Genomic DNA, 14,228 nt, shown 5'->3' with positions numbered 1-14,228 from the left:
TTGCCCTGCTCTCACTGTTCTGATACCCTGCAGAGGGAACTTTGCTTTTTCGATAGTTGACTGACAGGAACATACAGTGCAAAAGTCCATAAAAACCGTATGCAAAGTGTAAGGGGAATGAATGGCTGACAACATTCCTTCACTGTTATTCACAAAATCTGGCCCACAGTATTTGGAACGATAGCTTGCTACAGATAACATACATAGATGATCTCACCATCTGTAAAGCAATTACCCAGTGTAAAAAAAGTCTAACAATTCAAAAAAATTTCAAGCCTGAGCTGAGTTTCAATTTTTAATCAATTCTTTTTTTAAAAAAAACGAAATCTACATTTAAAAAGGGATATATTAAAATTGCAGAGGAAAGGAGACCATATTAGTCTGACTTTATTCTTGTTTCTCATTGCTGATCCTCCTCCAAATAATTGGCAATGCCGTTTCTTCTGTAAAATTCTTTTTGGACACGGGCAATTCTGATAAATGTTCGATTTGGTGGTTCAAGTGGTGGGTGTTTACCATAGTGTGATGACGACAAGACTGGAACTAATCGAGCATTTTCCTGAAAGACAGATAAGTAGTTATTACTCAAAAGTTTTGAAAAATAAAATTAGAATGCTAATAGATCCTGAACTAATGATTATTTAAAACAAGTTATATGTTTCTCAACAGGTTATCATTGCATGTAATAACTTTTCAGATTTTTCTCCTGAAATCTCTAAAGTTAGAAAACAAAACTAATTCTGAAATCTTTCATACTTCCTGCATTAACTTAGTAAACACATTTATCGTTCAGTTCAAAATAGTTTGTAACTCTTGATAAGTGAAAGCCATTTTTTCTGATAGGAAGGAACAATTTAGCTTTGCCCAAGGAGAGAAGATGCAAGAACACAACTTATTACACAATCTTTCTTGGTAAAATTATTATTCAAACTATATTTGTCAATTATTTCCTTGCCTTTACTAAACACATTGAGAATAATTTTCCTGGATGGTAATCTGGCAGAACAGATCACCTGCCTATTTGCAGAAGCTGTCCCATTCAATCGATTCTCTCAGATCATTTCTGATGTACTGAAGATAAAAATGATCCCGACTAATATGCTGGAGTATGGTTCCACAAGTACCATAAACCCAAATAAACATTCTTCATGCATCAGCCCAGATGGTTTTTATTTATTTAGCGAATGCAAATCCCTGAAGCCAAGCCTCCTCATTTGCTGAGTTTAAGGTAATTAGTTTGTTACTCGTCTGTAGAGGGGGCATTTCTCAGTAATGTGCAGCATTGTTTGTGTCTTTCCAAGAGTATATAAGGGGTTTGTACTGAGGCCCCAGTGGTGGAGATTGGCTGAACAGGGGCCCTGGCCTGTTCTGAACCTATTTAGCAAGGTATACTGTTGAAAGTTCAAAGCCTGCCATTTGACAGATGGGTTTTGTCACAAGGAACTTGTTAGTGCCTTCCCGTGTTTTCCATTCCTTGATCCATAAGATGTCTGTTGGTAGATCTTGCTCAGGATATGAGACGTCGAGATGGAAGCTGGGCAGTAGGTAGATTGAACAGGTCACCATGAAGTGGTGAGGTGCAGCACAGATGGTTTCAATCAGCTCGTGGGTTTTAGTCTGTGGTCGTATATATATGGTGGGGGGGGGGGGGTGATGTTTGTAAGCACATGAAGCCAGGGGAGGCATGTTGAGCAGAGAGTTCAAATTATGATGCGCATTGATACATTCAATTGAGATGTGTGTGTAATCACCTTTGCCAGACAGGTGCGCAATACTCTGCTGCGGAGTAGGATAGGGAAAGTGCTTATGTCCGGAATGCTGTGGCAGCAGCACCCCACATAGATCCAGCAAGTTTGATTAGTAGGTTGTTTCTGGTTTTGACCTTTGCTGCTGTTTTCTTCAGATGTTCCCAGAAGGATAGAATCCTATCTGGAGTCACTCACAAGAATGTTGAGTTGGGAATCATGCTTTAGTCATGTTTTAGGCTCTGGACATCCATGTAGATATGCAATTTTTTTTTGCACTGGCATTGTGGAGGTGGAATACACTGGATATGATTTTAGGGGGATTCAGCATGAGGTGCCATGTGCTGCAGTAGTCCATCGACTTTGTAAGGTCCTTGTTAAGGATCTGGTCCAGAGTTGTTTTTTATTCATTCACAGAAGTTGTTTAAAAAATTCTGGTGCGATGCTGACAAATCCTGCTGCTTTGCCACATTTCAGACCCCATAATGCTTCCCCCAGTTCTGTGATTTTGAAGGGATCAGGACTGCTGTGTTCTGTACATTGCTGGTGTTGTTGTTGTAGTTTATTATAAGTGATGCGTTTTAATTTATTTTCTAATGGTGTCTTGTTACTTTTTTTATATTCGTTCATGGGATGTGAGCATCACTGGCTAGGACAGCATTTATTGCCCATCCCTAATATGGCAATTGGTTCGGGTGATTTAACGTAGCTGATTTTTGGGCTGCTCCAAGGCAGCAAGTCAGGCTTCAAGGCTTCCGACTGAAATGAGTGAAACTGAGCCCTGCTCTTATTTCCTCCCATCTGGCAAGATGTGCAGCATTGAGAGATTTGATGAGGTGGCCTGCAATATCAGGCTCACCAGATGATTTATATATATATTTTTAATTCATTCACAGAATGTGGGCATTGCTGGCTGGGCCAGCATTTATTTCCCATCCCTAGTTGCCCTTGAGAAGGTGGTGGTGAGCTGCCTTCTTGAGCTGCTGTAGTCCATGTGGTGTAGGTACACCCACAGTGCTGATAGGGAGTTACAGGATTTTGACCCAGCGACAGTGAAGGAACGGCGAATGCTGCATTCTCTGCATCAAGGCATGGGATGTGGATGGGTCAATAGGCAGGAGGGATGGTTGTGCAAGCAGCTTTATGAATGGCACTACAAAAAGTGCTTCAAGAATTCTTACATAAGTATATTATGAATAGGGATAGTTACAATGATGCGGTCCAAGGTGTCGCTGTACTTTAGCCTGTTTTAACGAAGTTCCATCACATCTCTTTTACACTGTTGATGACTGGAAGGCAAAGGCCAATGTGAATGAGCGATGGTCTTATTGACTATGTGGGGAGTCACCCACGACTAGGCACTGTGCTGGTTGGGGGTGACCATCAAGGGAAATGACCCAGCACAGGTCAGGTGAGTGATTCCGACCCCATCTGGCTGTATAGGACATTCCTCGTTGCTTGGGGTCGTTCTTCATTTCTGGACACTCACTCTAGGAGCTGTTCACCATCATTGTCTGGTGCTGAGTAACCACAGTCAGCAGTGGCTGTTGAAGTCTCCCAGGTGGGTAGATGGATGGGGCAGTATTGACAGGACTTGCTGTTCCCAGATGGCATTTGGAGGCTTGTACACGTTCACAAAATTGTCACAGGATGTGGTTGATGACAGGGTAGCTGCATCAGTAATGTCAGATCAGACATAGGTGGCATGGCCGTGTTTAGTATGAGGGGAGTAGCACAGTAGGTCAAAGTCTCTGATGTAATAGTGACCTGCTTCTTCAGTTCTAATATGGGTCTCTTGTAGGCAAATGATGCCAATGGGGTGTTGGGTGGCAAGATATCCAATAAGCCAAGATGACTGTCAAACCATTCAGCTGTGGAGAACATTGCAGCTATCCCCAATCCTGTCCAATCTAACACTCACACACTTGCAGCATTTTTAAAATTCATTTACAGGATGTGGGCATCGCTGGCTAGGCCAGCATTTATTGCCCATCCCTAATTGCCCTCGAGAAGGTGGTGGTGAACTACCTTCTTGAACTGCTGCAGTCCACGTGATGTAGGTACACACACAGTGCTGTTAGGAAGGAAGTCCCAGGATTTTGACCAAGCGACAGTGAAGGAACGGTGATATATTTCCAAGTCAGGATGGTGAGTGGCTTGGAGGGGAACTTGCGGGCGGTCGTGTCCCCATGTATCTGCTGCTTTCTTGTCCTTCTAGATGGTAGCGGTTGTGGGTTTGTAAGGTGCTGCCTAAGGAGCCTTGGAGATGGTACATATTGCTGCCACTGTTCATTGGTGGTGGTGAAGGGAGTGAATGTTTGTGGAAGGGGTGCCAATAAAGCGGGCTGCTTTGTCCTGGATGGTATCAAGCTTCTTAAATGTTGTTGGAACTGCACTCATCCAGGCAAGTGGAGAGTATTCCATCACACTATCTTGTGCCTTTGGTGGACAGGCTTCAGAGAGTCAGGAAGTAAGTTACTCGCTGCAGAAGACCTGGCCTCTGACCTGATCTTGTAGCCACAGTATTTATATGGCTAGTCCAGTTCAGTTTCTGGTCAATGGTAACCCCTGGGATGTTGACAGTAGGGGATTCAACGATGGTAATGCCATAGGATGTCAAGGGGCGATGGTTTGATTATCTCTTGTTGAAGATGGTCAATGTGGTGCAAATGTTACTTGCCACCTGTTACCCCAAGCCTGGATATTGTCCAGGTCTTGCTGCATTTGGACATGGACTGTTTCAGTATATGAGGAGTCGCAAATAGTGCTGAACATTGTGCGATCATCAGTGAACATCCCCACTTGTGACCTTATGATGGAAGGAAGGTCACTGATGAAGCTAGGACACTACCCTGTGGGACTCCTGTAGTGATATCCTGGGACTGAGACGATTGAGGCAGTGGCATAGTGGTATTGTCATTGAACCGGTTATCCAGAGACCCAGTGTGATACTCTGGGCCCCAGGTAGATGGTAGAATTTGAATTCAATAAGTATCTGGAATTAAAAGCCTAATGATGACCATGAAGCCATTGTTGATTGTCGTAAAAACCCATTAGTTCTCTAATGTCCTTTAGGGAAGGAAATCTGCTGTCCTTACCTGGTCTGGCCTACATGTGACTCCAGACCCACAGCAATGTGGATGAATCTTAAAAAATGCCCTCTGAACAAGGGCAATTAGGGAAAGGCAATAAATGCTGACTTAGCCAGCGATGCCAACAACTCACGAACGAATATAAAAAAAACTCTAGTCAATGCTAGGGCTTCTTGATGCCAAGGTCAGTCACTCTCACCTCACCTCTGGAGTTCAGTTCTTTGTCCATGTTTGAACCAAGGCTGTAATGAGGTCAGAAGCTGAGAGACCCTGGCGGAACCCAAAGTACAGGAAAGCTCTAAGGAATGGGCACTCAGGCTGAATTTTCCCTGCCCTGTTCAAAAGGTATTGAAGCCAATTGTAACAACCTGACAGTTTTCCTAGGCAAGATCAGCTAATTCATTAGAGACCAGAAATTAAGCCTAGGGCCTTGCATTTTGTAAAACTTATGACTGCATCAGGTAATGTGTTCACTCTCTAGGCTATCACAGAACCAATGTATGTTCTGTTAACAGATTCACACAAATAGATTTATTTGGCATTTTCAAAAATATTTCAATATTTTTGACATTTTGACAGAAATTAGAATGTATTTAACTGGATGTAAAAACGTATCTCATAATATCTACAGTATAACTTGCATTTTTTAAAATTTGCTTCTAAATGTGTGCTTAACTTACAAGAGAACCAGTGCATTCATGAGAATTCTCAGCTTTTATAATCTCAATTCTGAAAGCTGAAGGAAAAATTGTATATTTCTAATAGCCACACTCTCTTCATTTCAGTTGCTTCGATAAGAGGATCACCCAGGAATTTTTATGTAATTATATTTAAATTATGTTTTCTCAAATCATCAATGCAGAGTTAAGTGTTGAATTTTTTTTTCCTGTTAATAATTCTTTGAGTGAAAATGAGTAGTCAATCTGTAAAGAAGCTGAAAGGAACCATTGGTGTGCACCCTTGTATAGGACTGGAGTGTGAAATTCATTTGCCCCCATTTTTGGTTGTGGGTCTGCAATTCAGGGCGTGCCCATGTCCGTTGAAAACAAGGCGAGTAAGAAGCAAAATTCAAGGAAGGGGAAGCTGGTAAGTAGGGGAATGGAAGCAACAGCAGGCCTTTGCCCCACTGTCCCACTATCCCACCTGATTTTGGCTAGGTTAGCAGGGAAATAATTGTGTTCTCAATGAGCCTAAATAAAGATTTACAATATTTTCTAAGTCATTATAAACCATTCAATACAGTTAATAATGGAAGAACTCTAACAAATAATGAACATTTCCTCATATTTTAACAAAAGAATAAATTGCTCCTGATGATGGGACAAAAAGAACTGAGTTGCTATAATCAGAACAACATTACATACTGGCACTCATCTTTTGAAGAGACAATCCATCTTTTATTCCCACTGTCCTGCAAGCTAGATGATATCCATTCACTGGAATATAACAATTCAATGAATAGAAGAATGGCACTGTCATTTTTATCTGAAAAAGCTAGTAACATACCTCAGCATTCACATTAAGACCTTGGCTATGGCTGTGTTCTCGATCATCACGATGAATCTTATTATCATACCCTTGTTGTACTTTAAAAACTTGATCATAAAGCAGCATGGATACTTCCTGAAAGAAATGATTAATAGCTACATAAAAATGTGTTCAACTTGCATTGCAGTATACCACTTCAAATTATTTGGTTGACTAGAAATATATAATCATCAATTGATTTCCCATAGTATTGCTCATGGGCAAATGTAAACTAAATGCATTCCTTCATTCAAAAAAACCCCTTTCTTTTAGTTTTCCACTATAATCTTTATGACTCTCAATGACCTTGAACTTCCTTGGAGCTGCACCTGCTCTGTCACTGTAACTTCATCAGGAATGCAGCTCAACCCCTAAATATGGAGATGAGTAGAGTTTGTGTTGCATTTTTAGAGAAACTTTGGTGGTAGGATAGAAGCAGCTCCAAGGAAAATCCAGGCTTATGTCTTTTTGTTTATCATCCATTTTCTGCTTGCTATTTCTTTCCCTATGCTTGCTTTCTCTATTTGGCTCAGACAATTTTTCACAATAAAAACTTGCATTTGTATAGCACTTTTAACATAGGAAATCATCCCAAGTTGCTTCAAAAAAGCATGAAGGAAATGGATGCTGAGCTGAAGGAGAGACAATGACTGGTGACAAAATGCTTAGTTAAACAGATAGATTTTAAGGAGTGTCTTAAAGGAAAGGAAGATGCAAAAGCAGAAGAATTTAGGGACAGCATTCCAAATAGCAGGTCAAGGCAATTGAGGCTTGGCAACCATTGGTGGAGTGCTGGGATGGGGCAGATGGGGTTGAAGATGCACAAGAGGCCATATAGTAAGATGGGCAGAGAGGTTGCAAGGCTAAGAGGCTAGAAGTACGGAGGTTGTGGCCATGAAGGGCTTTACACAAAAGCATGAGACTTTTAAATGGGAAGCACTAAGACATTGGGAACCAATACAGTCAGTGAGGATGAGGTGATGGGCGATGGGACATGGTGGAGGAAAGAATACAAGCAGCAGAGTTTGGGATAAGTTGAAGTTTATGGAAGCTCAAAGGTGGTAGTTTGTATGAATAATTCTGAAGAAGCAACTGCTAAACAATGGAACAAATAAGGAGATGGGGACAACTGGGTACAATGAAACTAGAAAGCTACAACTGAAAGAAACTAAAAGGCATGGTCTTCCCACAAAATAGTGAGGTTTGTCACAAAATGATCATATTCTTCATAAAATATTGTGGGGCATTTTAAAGTAGGTTTAGGTTTGTGTGTATGTGGATGATTCTGTCTGTGAGGCTGATTTAATTAAATTAGGATGGATAGACTGCAAGGTTGAAATTATCAAAAGAGTTAAGTGTAAAAGGGCATGTGAAATGCTAATGACTGAACTAGGGTAAAGTCTCAGCAGATAGGGTGCGAATGGAATTTGCCTTTTAAGATAAGTAGAGAGATATTTGGTTTTAAAAGAGACATGTTAGGATGTTTACAACTAACGAGATAAATAAGGCAGGTTATTATGTTGATTTTTCCCAAAAGTGCTGACCATAACGACAACATGAAAGATTTTTATATTATGGAAAAAGTAAATTCCAAAGACATTGGGGAACAATGAGGTTTACAGATTAAAGTGGAAGGAATATATTTAAAGAATGATTGGAAGGCTATGGGTGTGTGGCCGTGTAATATCTGAAAGGTGCACCTTGTGAAAAAGACTTGGGGAAAAGCCTCTAGCCACTTTGCAGGAGTCTGCTGTTCCAGTAACCAAAGTTGTGTTAAAAGCCTTTGAAATTCCACTGTCGAATGGGTGCTTGTGGTAACCTTGCTGGATAGTTGCTATACATTTAAAATCTATTTTGTATTGTTGCCTTAAAGGGGGTGTGTAGTTGGTAGTCTGGTTAACTAGGAATTTTGGTAATTGTTATAATATTAAGTAACTATGTAATTGTAATCTTGTTTATGTATTTTATTATTTTCTTCTGTTAATAACTGTTTAATTTAATGTTTAAAATCTCTAAAGGTGTTAGTGGACTCCTTACTTCTGAATTCAGTGCACAAATCTTCTCGTAATAAGTACAAATTGCAAAACCGTTGTGATAGCATGGCCAAGTTTCCCTTGTGGATTTGGTCAGTCTGGCAAATACTACCCGCCGTATCATAACAAGTTAAACACCTGGACTGTTGGGGCAACATGTCCATACCATAGTATCCTGAAAGATACATAAAAAAACAAAAGAAAAGTCAAGTTGGAGAAAGGGCTGCTAAGAAATATACATGATAAAGTATAAGATAATTATAGCAAAATGACAGAAATATTACCAGAGCAATTAACATGATGGACATGATATTAGAAGAGATCAAAAACAGATAAAGACACTTTTTGACAGAAAAGGGGAGGTAACTGAAAAAAAACTTTTAAAACTTGGCGAGAATAAAACCCCCTGGTCCGGATGAGTTAAGAACATAAGAAATAGGAGCAGGAGTAGGCCATTTGGCCCCTCAAGCCTGCCCCACCATTCAATGAGATCATGGCTGATCTGCCCCAGGTCTCAACTCCTCTTTCATGCCAGCTTCTCATAACCCTCAACTCCCTGATATTTCAAAAATCTATTTACCTCCTCTTTAAATACTTTCAGTGATCTAGCCTCCACAACTCTCTGAGGTAGAGAATTCCAGACATTCACTACCCTCAGAGAAGAAATTCCTTCACATCTCGGTTTTTAAATGAGTGGTCCCTTATTCTGTAACTATGTCCCTTAATTCGAGATTCACCCACTAGTGGAAACATCTTCTCACCATCTACCCTGTCAAGCCCCCTCAGAATCTTGTACAATTCAATAAGATTTTTTTTTAAATTTCTTCATGGGATGTGGGCATCACTAGCAGCATTTATTGCCCATCCCTAATTACCCTTGTTCAATTGGCATTTAAGAGTCAACCACATTGCTGTGGGTCTGGAGTCACATGTAGGCCGGACCAGTTAAGGGCAGCAGATCTCCTTCCCTAAAGGACATTAGTGAACCAGACCGGTTTTTACAACAATTGGCAATAGTTTCATGTTCATCATTAGACATCTTAATTTATTTTTTTAATTCCAGATTTTTATTGAATTTAAATTCCACCATCTGCTGTGATGGGGTTTGAACTCGGGTCCCCAGAGCATTACCCTGGGTCCCTGGATTACTAGTCCAATAACAATACCACTACGCCATCACCTCCCCATGACCCTTCATTCTTTTAAACTCTAATTAATAAAGGCCTAACCTGCTTAGCCGTTTTTGATAAGTCAACCCCTTCATCCCAGGAATCAGCCTAGTGAATCTCTTTTGAACTGCCTCCAACGCCAGTATATCCTTTCTTAAATACGGGGACTAAAACTGTACGCAGTAGTCCAGATGTGGCCTCACCAACACCCTGTACAGTTGAAACAAAACTTCCCTATTTTTAAACTCCAAACCCCTAGCAATACAGGCCAAAATTCCATATCCATGTGTTTAAAAATGAGGTAAAAGACAGCGCAGGTTAAGATTTTAAAGTTAAACATAGTTACTCAGGCTGTCAAAGGCGGGAAGTAGTGTTCTATAAGGACTGGTATTGGAATATTGCTGTTCACCATTTACATAAATGATGTAAACTTGTGAATTGCAAGTACAATTTCAAAATTTGTGAATAACACTAAATTGGGAAGGTGCAGGTGATACAGAGGAGGAATATGTCACAATAAAAGACAGAGTAATAAACTTTCAGAATGGGCCTGCAATTGACAAGGAAATTCAATATAGATAAGTGTGGTTGGAAGAACAAGGAATAAGGAGGCCACGTACTCCTTGGAAAATAGGCAATTAAGTTGGGTAGAGCGACGAGGATCTGGCAGTACAGAAACACAAATCACCAAAAGTAGCACTGCAGGTTAACAGAGTTATAAAGATGCAAACAAAGGATTCATTTCTAGAAGCACAGGATTGAAAAACAAAGAACTTATGTTAAACTTGCAAAGAACCTTGGTTAGGCCACTTGGCGTACAGTGAACAGTTCTGGTTTCCATATTATAAAAAGGTTATAATGGTAATAGAGGTAGTCGTTTAGTAGTGCAGAATGTGAGTATTGCTGAGAAAAGAGAGACATGTCACAGCTTTTCGTCCTGATGAGTGTGAGACGAAAAGCTTAGACTTGTCTCTTTTTTCTGCAATACTCAACCTGCCTTATTTATCTTGTTTATCCTGCCTCTTAAACAAGTAGGTGTATGGTCCCTTGCTCCTGTATAATGTTGGAAAAGGTTCAATGGTCTCAGCTAGGCACGAAAGGTGAGTGGCTTGCCACAGATGGCTAGCATAGAAGTGCAGGGTGGCCGTGAAAGCAGATATGGAAATGAGGACTCTGCTCAAAGTCGGAGCTCCACACTCTGCCTCCTGACCTGATTGGAGAGTCTGGGTGTCCTCGTACATGAATCACAAAAAGTTAGCTTGAGGATGAGGCAAGTAATTAGGAAGGCAAATGGAATGCTGACTTTTATTGAAAGGGGGATGGAGTATACAAGTAGGGTTATCTCGTTATCACTGTACAGGGCAGTGATGAGACCCACCTAGAGTACATTGTACAGTTTTTATTTCCTTATTTAAGGAAGGATATACTTGCATTGGAGGCAGTTCAGAGAAGGTTCACCAGGTTGATTCCTGGGCCTATACTCATTGGAGTTTAGAAGAATGAGAGGTGATCATATTGAAACATGTAAGATTCTAAAGGAGCTTGACAGGGTAGAAGCTGAGAGGATGTTTCCACTCATTGGGGATTCTGGAACTAGGGAGCACAGTTTCAAAATAAGGGGTCTCCCATTTAGGACAGAGATGAGAAGGAAGCTCTTTTCTCAGAGGGCCATTAATCTTTGGAATTCTATACCCCAAAGAGCAGTGGAGGCCGGTCATTGAATATATTTAAGGCTGAGTTAGTCAGATTTTTGACCTACAAGGGAGTCAAAGGTTATGGGGGGCAGGCAGAAAAGTGGAGCTAAAACCACAATCAGATCAGCCATTAGCTTATTGAATGGCAGAACAGGCTCAAGGGGCAAACTAGCCTACTCCAACTCTTATTTCTTATGTTATGTGGAAGCTTAAGGGGAGATTTGTTAGAGGTGTACAAAATCACGAAGCGTTCTGATCAGGGTTCAAATTACATGAGGGCGGCAGGCAAATTCACCCTGGAAACTTCATAAAAAGCCCTGTAAACTCAATGATGGGAGCAAAAAATTCATGAAAGGTTGCCCCCATGCATTTTGATTGGAGGAGCAATGAGCGCGGGAGACAGAATCTTGGAGGAGCTGCGCCTCCAGTCATAGTTCTGTCTCTCCCCTTTTTTTTGCTCCAGTTCACAAATCTCCTTCCTTCTGCCTTACCCCCCACTGATCTTGTCTCTTTTGTCTTGAACTGTCCAGTTTTCTTGGGTAGCAGCACAGGCTGGGTGTTGGGCAGGACCCCACCTGAGACTATGGTTAATCCTCCCAGCAGCTTGTTGGGCTCCTCGTCATTGTGGGTGGTGAGCTGGAGATGGCAGGGAATGATGCGGGTCTTCTTGTCCTGGGACGTGTTGACGGCCAGTTCCAGGATCTCAATGGTGGTTAGGGAAGAGGGGTGTCCTGTCTCAACATTGTGACCCTTATGTGCTGGAATTTGAGATGAATCCGATCTTAGTTTATTATTGTAAATTGGGAATTGTATTTAGAATACAAATGGGAGAAAATGCCAAGGAGTTAAGGAAGAATGGAATCCTGAACTTCTCGTGTGAAAATGAAAAAGGAGCTCCCAAAACTCAAAGGATAGATCTTGAGAAAATTTCAAGAACTGTCCTCATGAAAAAGTTATTTTGACCCCTGGTTCTGATAATGTAAATGAGGATAAACTGTTTCCAGTGGCAAAAGGTCAGCGACTAGATGACAAAGATTAAACTTAATTGGCAAGAGAACTACTGGTGGTGTGAGGGGCAAATAAATTATACAGCGAGTTATGATGATCTGGAATGCAATGTCTGAAAGGGTAATGGAAGCAGATTTAATAACTTGCAAAGGGAATTGGAGAAATATTTGAAGGGAAATCAGACTAATTGGATAGCTCTATCAAAGAGCTGGCACAGGAATGTGTGGCTTCCTTCTGTGCTGCGGCATTCTACGATCTTATTATTAACAGTCAATCAAGGGCAAACATGGCAACTCTTATGAATTAATCCTGAGAGACATGGTTTCTCCGTCAAATTTAGCCTTACTCAAAATTTCGCAAGGGGGTTCTGAAAATTTAGGATTTTAACTCCTTCTGCATATGCAGAGCGCTGCAGCATGCACACCCATTTGGTCACAGCCGAGCATGCGTCTAAACTCCGGAGAGCCGACTACAGGAGAAATTGGAGGCGCACCTCTGCTGAAGCACATTGCTTTGTCGAACCTGGAGTCCGAGTGAAGCTGCCATTCAAAGGAATATCGATCTTGTCCCGTAACTCATTGTGCCTTTTACACAACTAAGTGGTTTCCAGTGTTCACTCAGAGGTGTGACTGTACAAAAGCGCTGACTCTCACTCTGAAAATTGGATCCTCACCTTCCTCTGTTCAGCTCTCAAAATGTTGGGGGTAGTTTTGACTTCAGTAATTTACCACAAAAGCGGCACAGAACAATAACATTCTTTGACCAGCAGTCTGGGGGCGCCTCTCTCCTCCCCCATTCTGCCCTTTCTCTGACACTACAGGCTTTAAATATCCAAACTCACCAACACCCAATTTCAACATCTTCATGTACTCCATCTGGGCTTCTACTCTGTCCCACCCAGTTCTGGTTTGCACAATGTGCATTAATCCTTCTTCAAACCGAGTGCTTTACTCACTCACCTTTATATTGACTGACTGGGCGGGAAAAGAGAAAATTGCAGGGATATGGTGGACGTGCAGCATAGGGGAACAAATTGGGATACTCGTGATCATACCCATATAATAAATAGGGTTTTTTTGAAAGCATTTTCAGGTACACTCATCTCGATTTTGTAGAGTTCTGACATGTCAAGGATTAAATAAACCACTAAGGAAGTTTATAAATCTCGGACCATATAGGCTAATGTTTGAAAAACAGCTCATCATTTTTATACCAAATCCCCTATTAGGGGTCCTTGATTTATGAGACGGTGGAGTTGGCATGTCTGCAGGGGGCATGTTAGGCACGGTGACAGGCAGAATTTATGGAAAAGTTTCTGTTTGGAACGAGCACTCACCTTCTTCTGGTTACCGAAGTAAGTTAGCTCGTTGGGGTCTCTTCTCTCTGGAATGAAACTGAAGCCAGATAAGGCAGAGAGCGGCGTTTTCTTGTTTAAGCGTTTGGTTATTTCCTCCATGTCCCTTTGATTTATTTCCCTCTTTACACAGGCAAGGCAGGCGCCAGCTCGGCGGCCCGGGACTTCTGGCGTCCACTGGTTGCTAAGCTACAGACACCCGGCCGGAGCGAGTTCCGGCTCCTTCTCAGCTTGAGCTACTTTCTGAGACGGCCTTGTTCATGGCCATGGTGACATTGTCAGCACTAACCCTAACCCTTGCTGCTCTTTCTATCCCGATGAGCTGCTGGTTCTTCGCTGCCTCAATGACATCAGAGACTCGCTTACGCCTTCCGTGACGTCATAATTGCTCGACGCTAGCTCGCTGGCTACGTCACAAGAGGCCGCTGATGTCATCCAGGCTTCCTATTCCATATCTGCTGAGTTGGTTAGCTGGGCTCAGGGTGAAAACAGGTACTGTACTGTACTGTGTTATTGTTAGGTCTGTTACCAGAACCTGCATAGAGCCTGGGCATTTATTATCGGGCTCTCCATCTGCCCGACTAAACGCCCCAGTCTGCCAGCCCG

General features: G+C 41.7%; 1 protein-coding gene across 1 annotated transcript; it reads right to left on the bottom strand.

The window, feature by feature from the left end:
- Positions 1 to 268: 268 nt before the first annotated feature.
- Positions 269 to 13,980, bottom strand: cfap90 (cilia and flagella associated protein 90). Its single transcript, XM_078539074.1, has 3 exons — positions 13,605 to 13,980; positions 6,344 to 6,460; positions 269 to 559 (listed from the first exon to the last, which is right to left on the bottom strand). Exons 1-3 carry the CDS (start codon positions 13,722 to 13,724, stop codon positions 401 to 403), a joined length of 396 nt encoding a protein of 131 aa, XP_078395200.1. The 5' UTR covers positions 13,725 to 13,980; the 3' UTR covers positions 269 to 400.
- Positions 13,981 to 14,228: the final 248 nt, after the last annotated feature.

Source organism: Cetorhinus maximus, chromosome 3 (genome assembly GCF_964194155.1).
Source record: "Cetorhinus maximus chromosome 3, sCetMax3.hap1.1, whole genome shotgun sequence".
Lineage (NCBI taxonomy): Eukaryota > Metazoa > Chordata > Chondrichthyes > Lamniformes > Cetorhinidae > Cetorhinus > Cetorhinus maximus.
Note: the sequence above shows the minus strand (reverse complement) of the source record. Positions and strands in the feature narration are given on the sequence as shown.

Excerpts from the sequence above, each read along its gene's own strand:
- cfap90 (XM_078539074.1), bottom strand. The coding sequence starts at position 13,724 with ATGGAGGAAATAACCAAACGCTTAAACAAGAAAACGCCGCTCTCTGCC. Across the intron at positions 6,461-13,604 it reads ACTTCGGTAACCAGAAGAAG|GAAGTATCCATGCTGCTTTA; the intron begins GTGAGTGCTCGT and ends CATTTCTTTCAG. Across the intron at positions 560-6,343 it reads GTCTTAATGTGAATGCTGAG|GAAAATGCTCGATTAGTTCC; the intron begins GTATGTTACTAG and ends TCTGTCTTTCAG.